Source organism: Cherax quadricarinatus, chromosome 60 (genome assembly GCF_038502225.1).
Source record: "Cherax quadricarinatus isolate ZL_2023a chromosome 60, ASM3850222v1, whole genome shotgun sequence".
NCBI lineage: Eukaryota > Metazoa > Arthropoda > Malacostraca > Decapoda > Parastacidae > Cherax > Cherax quadricarinatus.
The window spans coordinates 11,528,167-11,545,347 of record NC_091351.1 but is presented as its reverse complement, the minus strand read 5'-3'; the positions used below and the strand labels follow the sequence as shown (position 1 = coordinate 11,545,347).

The window sequence follows — 17,181 nt, the reverse complement described above, 5'->3', positions numbered from 1 at the left end:
TGCTGATCCACTATCAATGATGTCGCCACCCTAGGGGCTTGCCTTCGAGTACATTGCGCTGCCATATGCTCGTAAGAATTGGCACATTTTCCTCTGCCCTGCATAGTGGACGAATACCTGGGTCCTATAGCCTGTCAGCATAACATACAAGGGTATTGGCCACCTCAGTGACATCTTCAGGATGTAGGATCCCTCAGGCAGCCCTGTATACGGACTGTCCCTCCACACCTCCAGACTAGCCGTATGAACAGTTCCATAACTGCTGAAGGCTTCCTGAATTCCATACGACGTTGCCTCAAAGGGTACATTACATACCTTTACCCATGTGTAATACTTCGAGACATCATGTAGACACACCTCCACCGTTGAATTCACACTCATCCGCCTTTCTTGAAATTCATGCACAATACTGGTGTAAAAGCCGGCACTAGTAAACTTCACAAAAAACCTTGTCATTCCATTAAGGGCCACACCATACAATTCATCGTTCAGTATCCCATAGACGTCCTTGATGATGCCTGGTAACAGTACATGCATTGTTGCACTGCTTAACGTTCCTCGAACCAATTCTATACAGACAGAATTTACTCTCCGGCTCATACGATCCGCCATCTTGGTGCTTAAGTCCAGCAGTCCACACCAGGTGGCGTGTAGGGAGACTCAAGAAGCGTCCTCTCTTCCCAGAGGTCGAGAGACGAATGATGAGATAAGTAATTAGGTAGGTAACTGTGCAGGCAGGTAGGTTATTAGGTAGGGAATTGTGCAAGCAAATAGACAGGTAGGTAACCAGTTAGAAAGACAGGTAGGCAATAAGGCAGATAGGTAGTCAATTTGGCAGGCAAGAAGGCAACCAAACATATGCTGACAAGTAGGCAACCAGACAAGTAGGCAGGGAAGTAGGCAACCGGACATGCAATCAGATTAAATATATCCCACATATATGACCAGCAAAAGTGCATGATGAATGAAGAAAATGTAGCCATCGTCACTGGGTGTTTAATGTCCACAGTGTTAGGGGTCGACTGTGTTAACAGACAGTTTGTCCTGGGATTGACTATGACTAGTTCAGGTGAGTGCGATTCACTTGAATATACTCTCTGCTGAGTCAGGTCATGAATGCTACTGAGATCCATGGGAAACCATTGGAAATAAGTCATATTACTTGACTTTAGTGAATTATCCTAGATTCGTTTCTACGTACACTCTCGATCATTTATTTAGTGTCGGCAGTTTTGGGGCAGATTGTATTCACCACATGAAATCAGTTGTGGATGCTCCCCACTCATTCGCCGAAATTAAACAGAGAAGAGAGTACACATTCGAAGAGCATTACCGTTAATTATAAGATCATGTATGGAAATGGTTACATTAATTCATACTTAAGTTGGTCCTCATTCTTATATCTAAAATTGTTTTAAAAAAGCTATCCACGAAAGACAATGCATGCCATAAATGTTTTTCAGGGTACAGTATATAACAAGTATGCTCCTGCCTGGAAAAACCAAGTGGAGTTGTTATGTAGGGGGGATAATGAATTTTAAGCATTTTGGGGAATATGGGAGTAAGGAGTCAGTAGGCAAGGGACAGGCAGGCGAGGTGGTAGGAGAGATGAGTGATTAGCGGAGGTCGGTAGGTAATGTGAGGTCACTGGTGACTACATCTTCACCTCTCATTACTCTACCCACCATGCTACTCACCCTCTCACTCTTTGAAATAAAAATAAATGAATAAATGAGTAAATAATGGGGACAGTGAATATTACTATTCTACTCAAACACAGTTTATTATTAAGTCCTTGTACAATAATATATTTGGGAACAGGAGAACATTATTGGGGTTTTGATAAATGGGATGGTACATATAAGTAGTGAGACAGGGAATACAATTAGCTTGGCAAAACAGAATATAACTTACAATATAGTTCAGAGGACAGTTCACCACAGGAACTAAGCCACAGGTCCCAAGACCTACACAGCACGAGTACTGCTCCAAGCCAGTACTCTGCCCATTGTCTCCAACAGAGAGCCCCATCAGATCAGAGCTCTGTCCCACACTGCAGCTCTGCTTGACTCTCCCTGCTCAGAGCTCTGCACACAGCAGCCGCTCTGCTCGAAGTCTCTCGATCATGCTCTTCCTTGGGCTTATATGGTGGTCCAAGCACCCTCCACAATGAGGTGTGCACCATGTGTACGACCTGACGCCGAGATCTGACGCCAGTGACGAACAAAGGAGCTGAGACTTAAGCTGAAAAGGCGTGGCTGCTTAGCCACTTGCCAAGGCAAGGTGACCATATAATTAGGTCTCCCTAGAGACCTCACAAGCCCAGCTGAACTACAGTGTATCACAGAGTGGTCAGCCTTACGTACCAGTTGATGAAGACTTAAGCAGTTCAAATTTCTTTGGGTTAAATGTTGAATTCAGTTCAATTCCATACTCTTGACAAGTCTTGAGTATTCGTATGTATGTCATTTTAATATACACAAGCAGCAGTGGATTAGCTGTATGCACATGTTGCCATGTTGATTTACACTTTTCACTCGGCGGAGTGGCTGAGAACGAGACAAGGCTCAAAGCTAGCTCCTCGTTTCACTCCATTACCAAAAGTGTAACACTCAGAACTCACACTATTCTATTTGTTAGCCATCTTTATGAATTGATATGGGATTAGAAATTCAATGAAAGATTTAGCTAAAATCCTTTGGTTATAATACGCATGAACGAACTTTCAGAAATGTGAATACATTGTGCCATTATCTGTACTTATTAGTTATAAAACATAATAATGCACTGAACTGTTAGAAGTTAAAGAACAAATCACAAGACAAGTAAATACTGGAGGAAAAGAGTTAGTATCCAACAAGTGTAACTAGTGGGCTAGTGGGGGCATAGAGGTGCATGAGAAGAGTGAATAACTGAGTAAAGAGGGGTTAGTGCGAGTGGTTGGGGCAACACCGAGGAACCTGTTGTGAATATTGATCTCAACACAAGACCCTCCTGGTAACAATCTTCCTGAAGGAAAAAACAACAACTGGGGTACGTATACTAGGTATACGATAAAAAAAAAAAATTAGAAAAGCAAAAAGAGATTATGAGGTTAAAGTTGCAAGAGATTCGAAGACTAACCCAAAAGGATTCTTTCAGGTATACAGAAGTAAGATCAGGGACAAGATAGGCCCACTCAAAAGTTCCTCGGGTCAGCTCACTGACAGTGATAAGGAAATGTGTAGAAGTTTTAACACATACTTCCTCTCAGTTTTTACACAGGAGGATACCAGCGATATTCCAGAAATGATAAATTATGTGGAACAGGACGATAATAAACTGTGCACGATTAGGGTCACAAGTGACATGGTCCTTAGGCAAATAGATAAATTAAAACCTAACAAATCCCCAGGCCCTGATGAACTGTATGCAAGGGTTCTAAAGGAATGTAAAGAGGAGCTTAGCAAACCTTTGGCTAATCACTACAAACTGGCATTGTGCCAGATAAGTGGAAAATGGCAAATGTGATATCTATTTTCAAAGCAGGTGACAGGTCCTTAGCTTCGAACTATAGACCAATAAGCCTAACCTCCATAGTGGGAAAATTTATGGAATCAATAATTGCCGAGGCAGTTCGTAGCCACCTTGAAAAGCATAAATTAATCAACGAATCTCAGCATGGTTTTACAAAGGGGCGTTCCTGCCTTACAAATTTATTAACTTTTTTTCACTAAGGCATTTGAGGAGGTAGATCATGGTAATGAATATGATATTGTGTATATGGACTTCAGTAAGGCTTTTGACAGGGTCCCACATCAGAGACTATTGAGGAAAATTAAGGCACATGGAATAGAAGGAGAAATTTTTTCCTGGATAGAGGCATGGTTGACAAATAGGCAGCAGAGAGTTTGCATAAATGGGGAGAAATCAGAGTGGGGAAGTGTCACGAGCGGTGTTTCACAGGGGTCAGTGTTGGGCCCCCTGCTGTTCACAATATACATAAACGACATAGATGAGGGCATAAAGAGCGACATCAGCAAGTTTGCCGATGACACCAAAATAGGCCGTCGAATTCATTCTGAAGAGGACAGTAGAGCACTCCAGGAAGATTTGAGTAGACTGATGCAGTGGTCGGAGAAGTGGCAGATGCAGTTAATATAGACAAATGCAAAGTTCTAAATGAACATTAAAATGGTATAAAATACCGACAGATTGTTAGGTAAGACACATATGCAACAGTTAGGTATCTTTATTTCGAAACGTTTCGAAATAAAGATACCTAACTGTTGCATATGTGTCTTACAAACGTTTCGAAATAAAGATACCTAACTGTTGCATATGTGTCTTACAAACGTTTCGAAATAAAGATACCTAACTGTTGCATATGTGTCTTACCTAACAAAGTTCTAAATGTTGGACAGGACAATAACCATGCCACATATAAACTAAATAATGTAGATCTTAATATTACGGACTGCGAAAAAGATTTAGGAGTTCTGGTTAGCAGTAAACTGAAACCAAGACAACAGTGCATAAGTGTTCGCAATAAAGCTAATAGGCTTCATATCAAGAAGCATAAATAATAGGAGTCCTCAGGTTGTTCTTCAACTCTATACATCCTTGGTTAGGCCTCATTTAGATTATGCTGCACAGTTTTGGTCACCGTATTACAGAATGGATATAAATGCTCTGGAAAATGTACAAAGGAGGATGACAAAGTTGATCCCATGTATCAGAAACCTTCCCTGTGAGGATAGACTAAGGGCCCTGAATCTGCACTCTCTAGAAAGACGTAGAATTAGGGGGGATATGATTGAGGTGTATAAATGGAAGACATGAATAAATAAAGGGGATGTAAATAGTGTGCTGAAAATATCTAGCCTAGACAGGACTCGCAGCAATGGTTTTAAGTTAGAAAAATTCAGATTCAGGAAGGATATAGGAAAGTACTGGTTTGGTAATAGAGTTGTGGATGAGTGGAACAAACTCCCAAGTACAGTCATAGAGGCCAGAACGTTGTGTAGCTTTAAAAATAGGTTGGATAAATACATGAGTGGGTGTGGGTGGGTGTGAGTTGGACCTGATTAGCTTGTGCTACCAGGACGGTTGCCGTGTTCCTCCCTTAAGTCAAGGTGACCTGACCTGACTAGGTTGGGTGCATTGGCTTAAGCCGGTAGGAGACTTGGACCTGCCTCGCATGGGCCAGTAGGCCTTCTGCAGTGTTTCTTCGTTCTTATGTTCTTATGTTCTTAAATAAAAACACTGGTAACAGAAAAATCTTCCTCTTAATATTTTTCTTCCATGACTCGGCGAAACGTTGTATTAGAAAAGGTATATCTGTTACCAGTGTCGATTCCCAGTACGTCCATAGTAGGCAGGTTCTTCTTACACCCACACACTGCAATTTTTTTTAAAAGCTATCCAAAGTATTTGCTTCAATGACACCACTTAAAACCTGCTCCATTCATGTGCAACATGCCACTCTCACATGAGGTCACTTAATTTCTTTTGAAAGACAGGCTCCCTCCTGCAGACCTACGGAAGTCTCAAAATGATGACCTTCCATCATGGCGGCATTTTCTTCTACCCTTTATAATTCTGAATTTAAGTGGAATCCATAGTTTCGAGTACTGTCTGGGTGATATATTCTCATCATTTTTTTTTTAAGTAAGAAAGGAGAAACACTGCAGTAGGCCTACTATTCCATACTAGGCATTTCTCATGAGTTATTACCCGTTTTCTCCTCAATATACTTATATATCTGTTTTATAATATGGAGATGAGAACTGTAACAGATAATCTAAAAATTTTACTGATCATAAGAATGGAGACGCAGTGCAGATAGTCTGATAGGTTAGTTTTAAAGGTTTATCGATTGCACGTAGGTTATTAAGCCTGCAGTCTAGCTGCACGCTAACGATCAAGAATACTTTAATCCGTGAGAGGGGTGAAGTGAGCTCTCAGTGTATATATACTGAGATACACCCCTGTGTATATATACCGAGATACACTCCTGTGTATATACGATATATAGAATTATAGTATAGTCCTGGAGCTTGTTAGTCATGATACTTAAGAACATAAGATCATAAGAAAGAAGGAACACTGCAGAAGGCCTACTGGCCCATGCGAGGCAGGTCCAAGTCTCCTACCGGCTTAAGTCAATGCCGCAACCTAGTTAGGTCAGGTCACATTCACTTAAGGAAGGAATACGGCAACTGACCTAGTAGCACAAGCTAGTCAGGTCCAACTCACACCCAACCACACCCACTCATGTATTTATCTAACTTATTTTTAAAACTACACAACGTTTTAGCCTCTATAACTGTACTTGGGAGTTTGTTCCACTCATCCACAACTCTATTACCACGTGGAGGTTATTCCGGGGATCAACGCCCCCGCGGCCCGGTCCACGACCAGGCCTCCCGGTGGATCAGGGCCTGATCAACCAGGCTGTTACTGCTGGCCGCACGCAGCCCAACGTACGAGCCACAGCCCGGCTGATCCGGCACTGACTTTAGGTATCTGTCCAGCTCTCTCTTGAAGGCAGCCAGGGGTTTATTGGTAATTCCCCTAATGCTTGATGGGAGGCTGTTGAACAGTCTTGGGCCCCGGACACTTATGGTGTCCGGGGCCCAAACCAATGCTTTCATATATCCTTCCTGAATCTGAATTTTTCCAACTTAAAACCATTGCTGCGAGTCCTGTCTTGGCTAGATATTTTTAGCACGTTATTTACATCCCCTTTATTTATTCCTGTCTTCCATTTATACACCTCAATCATATCCCCCCTAATTCTACGCCTTACAGTCTTAATGCGAACACAAATACATTTATTATTTGATTTTAGATTACTGCTACCCAGATTTTTCAAGTTATTTTTACATCAGGGGAGTGAATTCTACAAGATTTAGTTTATAGGTGTCGCGGTTACTTAATAGACCAAGACAGGATCTGTCTCAGGGTGAAGTAACCGGGGAAGAGCAACACAGACTGGTGAGTAAGAGGTGGCAGAGAAAGTGATGATAGAATTGAGGACAATTTAACAAGATAACACACGCAATAAAAAAAACATGATTACGAAATGGAAGTTTAACTGCTTGTATTTCACCCACTTAAGTTGTCCTTTACTACTGCTGCCGATATTATTATTATTATTATTATTATTATTATTATTATTATTATTATTATTATTATTATTATTATCAGCAACAGCAGCAATAGTAATACCTAATGTAAGAATATTGTCTTTAAGACCATTTCAGTATTGACCTAAATTTGCACAATACGTAACAGACACAGCCATTTGTTTACAAAACATACCTCATTATTATATAAAACTGAAGACACATAGAGACACACAAAACAAAACCAGAAAGCCACTGAGAAGTTCTGTCTCTTGTGGCATTGAGTGTGGAGAGTTTAACTTAAATATAATGATGCTAGCTTATATATAGGTCAGACAACAGCCATCATCTCTGCAGCAGCTGTAAGATAAAATAACTTAAAATCAGAGTAATAAGTTGTGTTTTGAGATTCTCAAATAGGTTTTCTCGTGTCCGCATTGATACAGGCTGCAGGGTAAATGATCCTTCCGATGACTCCTTAATATTCCAGAGTATAACTAACAGCCGCTCGCAGAGGTTTTGGCTATTGACCTTCTCCACCTTGAGTGAGGCACGATCCTCGTGTAAAGTAGGTAAGCGTTGTCTACTCTGTGTTCAGAGTACCAAATCCAGACACGCTCTTTCAGTGGTATATTTTATTCGGGTTACAAACCCGTAGGATTAATAACCCATTATTATTATTATTATAATCAACACTAAGCGCTAAACCCGCTATGCGCGGCTTATTTCTACTGGGGTCCCGTGACCCGTTAATAGTTGACAAACACCCATGTACCTATTTACTCACACAGGGGTCCCTTCATGAGGTAATCAGGACTGATCCGAGGAAAGGTACGGTAGCTTTACATCCGACCATGAAGTGATTACACATTGCATTCATGGGTAATGTAATCAGTCCCTCAGCCTTCCATAGTAGTATGTCATTGACGTTAGCTAGGCCTGTATACCTTGTATATGTACCTGTAGTAAATAAAGATATTATCATCTTAGGCTGAGAGCTAATCACATCAAAATTACCTCTCAAGTTTGTCTACTGTCTCCAGTATTATAATTGTTTGTAGTAAACTGAAGAAGCCTGCTGTGAGGGGGACACTTCGACAGTAAAGTGTTGCACGTATTATTAATTAATTTCTTAGTACTAAATACCATTTATATAATACTTATCTGACACAGGAACAACATGGCATTTAGGTGGAAGAGATCTCTCTCTCTCCAATTCTATTGCTAACAAATGTTTAGCATGACCTACTGCCACTAGCGGGCCCCACTCACTTGGGACGTCATCTCCAGCTGCTACACGTTAGTTGTAGCTCCAGTATATAAGTTTCTGATCTTCGCTTTAGGCTAAGGGACTAACCACCACCTATAAAGCTGAGGAATTGATCACCTCAATTTTCTCTCTCCATTTCTACCGTCTCCGGTGTTATAATCGCCTCTATTTGAATAAAGACGCCTGCTGCACAGGAGAAACGTTTCAATAATAAAAAATATTTGTGCTGCACGTGTCGAACTCACTAATCCATAAGGGTCATACAGCGCATTGGCAAATGGTTGTCAAACGAGGATGTTGCAAATGGTAGGTTGTTGCAGTGTTGTTGCCTGGCAGTGATGTGAAGCTCCAGGGATACTAAAGCTGAGTTTCATAATGATGAGTTTTTTCTTTTACTTCTGGCACCTGGCTGCCCCGCAATATATACAGTGACATCTGCATCTCTGTGTGAACATACTTGAATACCTGTTTCAGGGATTAAAACATTCTTGATGTTAGTGTCCAGGTGAAGTGCAGCATTAATGACCCACTTGCAATACATAAGCTTGGAACCTAACAAACAGAATGTGCTTTTATTACCGGCAAGGCTATGGTGGTACAATGGTGAGTTTTTATTCTGTAAGACTAGTCTAATATTCCACAGTTTGAATAATTCTAAAGACGGATATATTAGTTTTCTGTTAGGTTTAAGCTGGATCCTGGAGTAAATCCGCCTTTTGAAAACTTAACTGGTTGATACATTTCCACCTAAACTCGACAATCTTCTCAGAGACTGAGCGGCTATAAGTGAACAAAGGATCAAGCCTCCACCACTGCATCGATTAAATGACCCACACGGGTTTACTACTTCATGCAATGTAATACAATACCTTAGAACAATAAGTGTGCGGGTAGGGAGACTGACACAGATGGTCGCTCAGGTTTCTCTAACCTTCACATTAATACAGATGCTCACTCAGCACGGCAGTACACCTGCTGCACTCATTCACTTTTTATTTTGGTATTTGACTTACAAAAAAATACAAAACTTTCTTATTTTATTATTAAAGATTCGCCGGTATTCTCCCGGCCCGGGCCTTTTCCAAGTGGTGGCCCGGCTTTGGCTCCCTGTCTTGGGAGTGTCTGAGACCTAAGTCTCCCATGGGAGGAGGTACAAGTACCTCCTCATCTTTGGGACCAACTGTCCCCAGGCCTAGCCATAAGCTAGGCCTCTCTGGTCTGCCATCCCCGCCCCAAGGGGGCTAATGGGAATGAGTCTTGTGAGCTGAAAGCTCGGGCTCAGGCACCTACCCTACCCTAGAAGGGCTGGGCATGGTGTCGATCCTCCTAACTCTTTCAGAATGTAGATAACAATATATGGGCTAAAAGAAAAATTATACAAGCCTATCCTCAAATTATATTTTTTTCGTATCTTAAATTCCTTATATCATACTGTTATTGGTCGTATCAGTAATGGGTTCATAATCCCGTAGAAACTATTATCAGAATTCACGTCACGGAACGGTTCATGTACAGTTTTGTGCATGTGGACAATTTCGTCGAAGAGAAAGCTTACACAACAGTGTGTTGTCAGCTTAGTGAATGTAACTTGTTTTTCCAGCTATTATAAGGCTGTGCTGGAGAGCTTTGATAACTTCTTGTATTATGTTTGAGTTTGCGATACATACACATTTTGCATCCCATTGGAATCTTACAGATTGTCTGCCTTATTGAAGGATCTAGTTTTCTTGACGTATTCGGGCACTTTGCAGGAAGAATATCAAAAGAAATGCTACAAGAAGAGGTAAGGAAACTTTCCTGAACTTGTCTGTGAGGTTAGTTACATATACACGTCAAAAATACATTACTAAAGAGTAGGAATTTTAAATATTGTGTAAATTTGAGCGAAGTTTGGTTACGTTGCTGTTTTTGTTGCCAAAAAATAGCATACACGAAAAATGCTTAATTATATTTTATTGCCCTTTAGGAGGAAGGCTGTATAAGCCCGTAGGATTATACAGCACCTGTGGGGGGTGGAAGGCATTAAGGGAACTGGAGCACACATCCAATTCCCTAGATCAAGAGCCCCTCACCAGCGTCAAGGAACCTCCCTTGAGGGGCAGGAAAGGATCTTTGTGATCCCCAGAATTGCATATTCATTGTTTTTTTCTACAGATACACACATTCTGCGTTTTTAAGTGTATTATTATAATCACGGTAAAGAATTATACCTTTTTAGAATCATATATCGCCAAGCAAATGGGATTATTATTATTATAATAAAAAAGAAGCGCTAAGCCACAAGGACTATACAGCACAAGCAAATGGGAGGTAATCAGGTTTGATCCAAGGAAGAGAAGGGTAGCTCTATTTCCTGTGAGCAAGAGTGCTTCCCCAGAATCCAGATGTCCTTCTTGAGATGAAGGGTCTTACAACGCCTAAGGAATGGGAAGTAAGTCAGGTTTGATCCGAGGAAAGGGAGACCTCAAAATCCCTACATTAGTAGTCTTTCAATTATAATAAAGAAGCGCTAAACCTACAAGGGTCATACAGTGGAGAGCAGGGAAGGATGCAGGGGTAATGGAAAGGGGGAGAGAGAGAGAGAGAGAGAGAGAGAGAGAGAGAGAGAGAGAGAGAGAGAGAGAGAGAGAGAGAGAGAGAGAGAGAGAGAGAGAGAGAGAGGGAGAGAGAGAGAGAGAGAGAGAGAGAGAGAGAGAGAGAGAGAGAGAGAGAGAGAGAGAGAGAGAGAGAGAGAGAATGATTATTAGGTCATGGAGTGCAGTGGGGCAATGGATAGTGCATTGGTAGAGGGTAGCAAGAGATTGAGGTAGAAAGGGCTGTGAGGAGTACTAGAGGCATCATCATCAGAGTTTGTGCAGTAAATCAGTTGCTGTCGAATTATAATCATGGGGGAGCGCTAAACCCGTAGGATTATACAGCGCATGTGGGGGGAGGGGGTGGAAGGTATTCAGGCTCAATTCAGGGAACTGGAGCACTGATTCTCATTTTCTTAATGAAATATATCACGTTGGCTAAGAACGTCAGGTGTGAGGCTGATCTTTTTTCTGTTTGCATTTACTCTCGTTATGGTAAGTCCTGAGAGCATAGCAGTACACTCAAATATACATTGTTTAAAAATAATTTAGTGGGATCTGCCTCTCCAGGGTCAGTAGGAGTGCTCTTCCATTTATTCTAAATAAAGCTCATTGTCTAAACTATGCATGTGGTCTGTCACCTTGAATATTCAGATCAAGGTAATGAATTACCTGACGACTGTGGCTTATGGGAGTTTCAACAATGCTGGATGCCTGCAAGGTTACTTGGCAGGAAGACATTGCCCATTAATTTTATGTAATTTGACTTTTCAGTTCATAATCTACAGAATTTCTCCACTTGTCACCTGCACATATAAATTCGGTAAAACATATGAACTATTGGGATGCATAAGTCCCTTGAACTGTACTTCTTGGAATGTAGGCGATAAAGATACTGTAAATCATAATATATACATTGAAAGGTCTGGAGGGACAGCTCCCGAACCTGCACACTACACTCAATCCACATAAAACAAGAGGTTTGGCAGATAATGCAAAAATACCTCCAATAAAAAGCAAGGGCACTAAGAGAACACTAAGTGTCAGGGGACCAAGCTCTTCAACAGACAAACCCTTGGCGATCTTAAAGAAGGAGCTTAAGTTCCTAGTCAATGTCTATCATCCAGGCTGTGGGACATATATTGGACTGTACCGTTGGTGCTAACAGCCTGGTCGATCACGCCAGTAACCGGGTCTGGGACTGGCCCTGACCCCAAAATCAACTCCAGGTCATCATCCTAAATACATTTCCTCCAACCCCCACCACCAGCCACTTACCTACTTCGTTAATACAAAAAATGTCAGTACCCATAACCCCTGACCCCCAGGGAGCTGCTTGCTCTCTCACCTCCACCAGGAAGCTTCCACGACCCCGCGACCTGACTCCCGCATCTCCCTCTTGTTTCACTCGGCACTACTCCATCAATGTTTATTTTTATTTTAGTATGTTAATACTTTGTGGAACTTTGAAAAGAAAAGAATTTTTATGTTTAGGGACACATTTAGTTCCCTAAAACTTTTTTTTTCTAAATTACTTGGGCAGGGTGGCCCATAGAAGAAAAAACGCTCACCAGTATTCACTCAATTGCTGTCTTTGCAGACCTATGCCGACATCACAATCAGATTACCTTCCAACTGCGACATCACTCCTCCTTCAGAGAACCAGGCACTTCCCTTCTCACCTCCAGGACTCAAGTCCGGCTAACTTTAATTACATGTAATTTATAACCCGTAGATTATATTTTTTACACTATAACATGATTGTTCAATCTAAAACAAAATACTGGGATAAAATTCACAACAATAAATACACGATAGGCACGAATTCAATAAAAATATATTTCATTCAGTAATCGTACTTAAAATGCAGGTAGAACCTGGCAACCAACTATAGGTCATGAAAATTACAGTGTTTATTTACAAATTAGTAACATGACATTAGTTATTAAGGCCAGGGAAACATTTTAGCACAATATGTGGTCATCACAGGTAATGACCAGCAGTGATAACACTGACAGTGAAACCATTGATGTAATTCACGTCGCAATACTTTTATTGAAGTACCTGACAAAACTTGATTATATATACAGTCACACGTAGCACACACTCTCTGGTCTAGCAGAGAAAGCCGTGTAAGCGACACTAAACTTAAAAGTGCACAATAAACTCAAATCGTTATTATTTACAATATGCAGTGATAATACAACTACTCCGTGGGTCTTTCCCATATTAACTAGACGTAAAAATCACTAGGTAAATATGAATTATGCATTAACTTTCTTGAAGTTGTCTAGGTTAAGTTCACGCAAGATCCTCGCTACCTGGGAACTTGCTTGCAACCCACTACTCTTTACCACTAATTAAAGCATAGTACCTGATGCTAAATCTAGGTGAGATATTTTAGTTAACTTAATTATAAAGGGAGCAATAAAGTAAAAATCTATTATATATCTAGTAACAAAACCACATTTATACATATGTGCAAAAACAATAAACTAATATGGGGAAATACTGAAGACAGACATGTTGCAGAACAAGCTTGAAGAGGGACAACGTTTCGCTGTGTAGAGCTTTATCAAGTCAAGATGACTTGATAAAGCTCCACACACAGAAAGAAAATGTTGTCCAAATTAAAGCTTGTTCTGCAATTTACGTCTTTATTTTTAAAGTTACTGGCAATATGCCATTTCATCTATGGAGAAATCTTGACATCTAGAAGGCTACATTATCTGTGGCAGTGTTTATATTGTGATAACAGCAAAATACCCAGATGAAGCTTCACGCCTGTCAACACACGAGATATTGTAATGTGTAGTTGATGAAGATTGTAAGTGGTATCACCATCAATATGTACGAGTTACAGCACGTAATGTATTTACATTAAAATAAAAAAAATCTTGTACAATAGTGATTGTTATTGCTTGTATTTTATATTTTATGTTTACAAAACACGATATTGGAATGCATGTGAATGCAACACATTTAATTTTTATTTTATACCGGCAAACATTCTGCATATTTATAGGTTTGTTCTGCCTAATCTTACTTTAGCTAACTTGAATAATTTTTGTCCAACATTACAACATATAAGGAAATGTTTTGCTCCTGGAAGCTTTCTCAATCTAATACAGGGCATAAGAGATTATAAATATATATGTATAGGGAGAGAAGTCAGGTGCAGCATTCGTCAGGTCAGTAACATATTCAATCAGATAACTTGACTGCATTGTTCTGGCTGGGTAGCAATAGGTTGATTAACACACTTGAAATATTGAGACTACCAGATTTTTTGTACTAGTGTTAGAAACAGCAATCAATGCCTCAAGGCAGCGCCTTTCCCGCAAATCAGTCTACCCTTGTATGAGCCTGGCTTCTCCCCACTTCATCTGATGTCATGTGAACTACGGTGAACCACGCACGAGTTGTTCATGTAGACCCAGTTACAGGCGTATTTATGTTCTCCAAGGCACTGTTACAAACTCTTTATTGTCTCTGTCAAATATAATTTTTTCTCACATATTTGATCACAGCCACCGAGACTCCTGCCCAAGCATCTATGAGTGTGGGGTTGTCCTTCCTAATTGGGCAGGACACTTGCCACATTTCTAGCTACGTCCCTACATGGAAGGACAATGTACTTTTTAATTGGGTTGTTTGAAACTGTTATATTCATAATGATTTGTGCTTTTTTGCAACCACTGATAAAATGGAACAACCTGGAGATGATATAAGAGCACCTCTCTTCAAGGAAGGACAGGCTGGAGGTCCTACAGACTGTGAAGGAAATATAACTAACTCCTCTCTTGGTCCTAGTGTCATGATGGGAACTGCAGTGTAGAACATCTTTGTTAGTAGGCTAGCGAAAAACCTCGAAACCTCGGGTGTCATTGGCTTTATCACAAGACAAGGAATGAGAGTTACCTGTCATTTTTCCACTTCTAGGGTAAAGTTGATGTGCAGGCTATGCTACTGATCTGAGAGTTGGTTCTATCCTAGGACAGATGACCAATATGTTAAAGTCATTTTACTGTGGACGATGGACCTGAAATGCTCAGCTTACACTTATATAGTGAGAAGCATTTCCTGACTGACACATACTCTGTGTCGCATGAAGCTGCAGCAATGATAATCAGTGGCACCACAACAGTGATCTGTCGTGCTTGCTTGCAACATTGTAACGACTGATACCGTGTTACTTGACGCCTCCTGCACCTAACGTCTCTTCCCCTATATACACTGATTATCTAGGATCTTCGGTGTTCAATCGACAAAGCTCCCAGGAGCAAAATGTTTCCTAATAAAATGTGTTAGTGTTGCACAAAAGTGTTGTATTTACATGCTGTCGGTATACGCATTGCAGATTCCTGTAACCTGAATAATCCTTATGATCTTACCGTTTCCTTTCTCAGTACAAGTTTCAAGTTCACAGTAAAGATTATTCCAGTATTAACTCGAGAAAAGGTGCAAGTAAATGCACATCTAAAGGGGGTAAAACGTATATTACAGTTTACCAGAGTTGAAGTGGGGATGAAAGGAGAAGTAAGGAATTTGATTAAGAGGGTATTGAGGAGAGAGTGTTAGGTCTTGATCCACTGCAGGGTAGATATGTCAAGAGTGCTTTTGCTGGGGCTTGTCTTTACTCTTCGAGCCTTAACTTGGTTGCATTCAACTAGTCTTGGAATTCATCTTGAGGTCTGACAAGCAAGGCGCCGTTGATGCCCCTGGCATGGACCTTGTTGGGCTTGACCATAATACCATGGCGTGGACGACAGGTGAAATATCGGCGTCCTCGAACCATCCCATCGTGGCGTCCCTTGGCTGCTCGAAGCTCTACTCCTAGCCACGTCCCGGACTCGAAGTCCACCTGACCAATGTATTTAATCACTCCTGGAACACGCAGATGAAATGGAATTGATAAGGACGTAAAATTTACATTACTATATTTATAGGAAGTGGAAGATCTGTGTGGGTCATTCTGCACAAGAATTAGTTGGCTAGATCCTCTGCACGCTAATCACGAGACAAGTTACCTCACAGTACATAATATTCCTTTTTGTGCGAAGTGAAGTAGAGGAGGGTATGGGATATGAAGATACCTCTCTCGAATAGCGAAATACCTTTAGTTTGGATGGTAATCGGAGACTCTTTTTCCTATTTGACGTGTACAGACATCTTAATTCCAATGGCCCTCCGAAATGCAACATGCCCATCCCTCCTTCAGAGTGCACAATCTACTTTTTCCTTCCAGAACTCAAGCCCGGCTACTGAGTTTTCCCTAAATCCCTTTTAGAAATATTACCTTGCTCACAACTGAACCTCGATTCTCAATATCCCATTATATCCACTCCTGCCGATCTAACATGCCCTTAAGATACTGGTGTATAGAACAAATGACAATGTGATACGTTGAACTTTTAAAGTGGAGAACTCCAGCTGTTGCTTAACCACTAGTGGGTCATATGACTAAGACATGTGGCAGCAGATATTTTATTTGGTTAACAGACCACCACCACCTCTTTTACATCTATAACTAACCTCCACACGTCTACCCTCTCTTCTGAGAATGCAATAATAATATAAAATGCTAATTATATACTAATCATAATAAAATGCTAATGTAATTACACAATTATAATTACAAGAAGAATAGAAACATGTGTAGTGTGGTGTGGCCGTCATCCTCAGCCCTGGATGATGTCAGCGACGAATGCATGGCAATACTCACGGGAAAATGTTGCACTGCCACTAGCACCATGCAACTCATAGGTCAATTCTGCCGTCCCACACACGCTAGTACTGCATCACTCCTACTTATTAACTCTCAACGTCACTCTGTATTCAACAACTATCTGCTTGCTTGCTAGCTTCCATCACTTGCTCCTCCTTGCTTGCCTGATTTTTTTTGACTGTTACGTCTACTTCATTAATATCTACCTATCTTAGGCATAACTAGTTAATTTTCCTTGCATAAGCATTTCATTGCTGTCTGCCAATGTCTACTCCAATGTTCTCTACCTGTTTTATATGTACACTTTTCTATGTCTGTCAATTTCACCGTTATCTGCCTGCCTGTCTGCCTATTTCAGTCTTCCCTGCCCGCCTATTTTAAGCACTCTGCTCGACCATTTCGTGTAATGAACTAATAAAAAAAAGCAGTACATGCGGCAAGTGTTGGAATAGTTTTAAAAATGCAGTATTAGAATGTGGGGCAGAAGTTTGTGGTTATAGG

The 17,181-nt window shown here is 40.8% G+C and overlaps 1 protein-coding gene across 2 annotated transcripts in view; it reads right to left on the bottom strand.

Moving 5' to 3' along the window:
- Positions 1 to 12,769: 12,769 nt before the first annotated feature.
- The window catches only part of LOC128694395 (CAP-Gly domain-containing linker protein 3), a 99,480-nt gene continuing 95,068 nt past the window's right edge, over positions 12,770 to 17,181 (bottom strand). For both annotated transcript variants that reach the window (XM_070097950.1, XM_070097951.1), the window contains one exon: positions 12,770 to 15,839. In XM_070097950.1, coding sequence (XP_069954051.1) covers positions 15,622 to 15,839 — 218 coding nt within the window. In that variant the 3' untranslated portion in view covers positions 12,770 to 15,621. The remainder of the gene's footprint in view (positions 15,840 to 17,181) is intronic.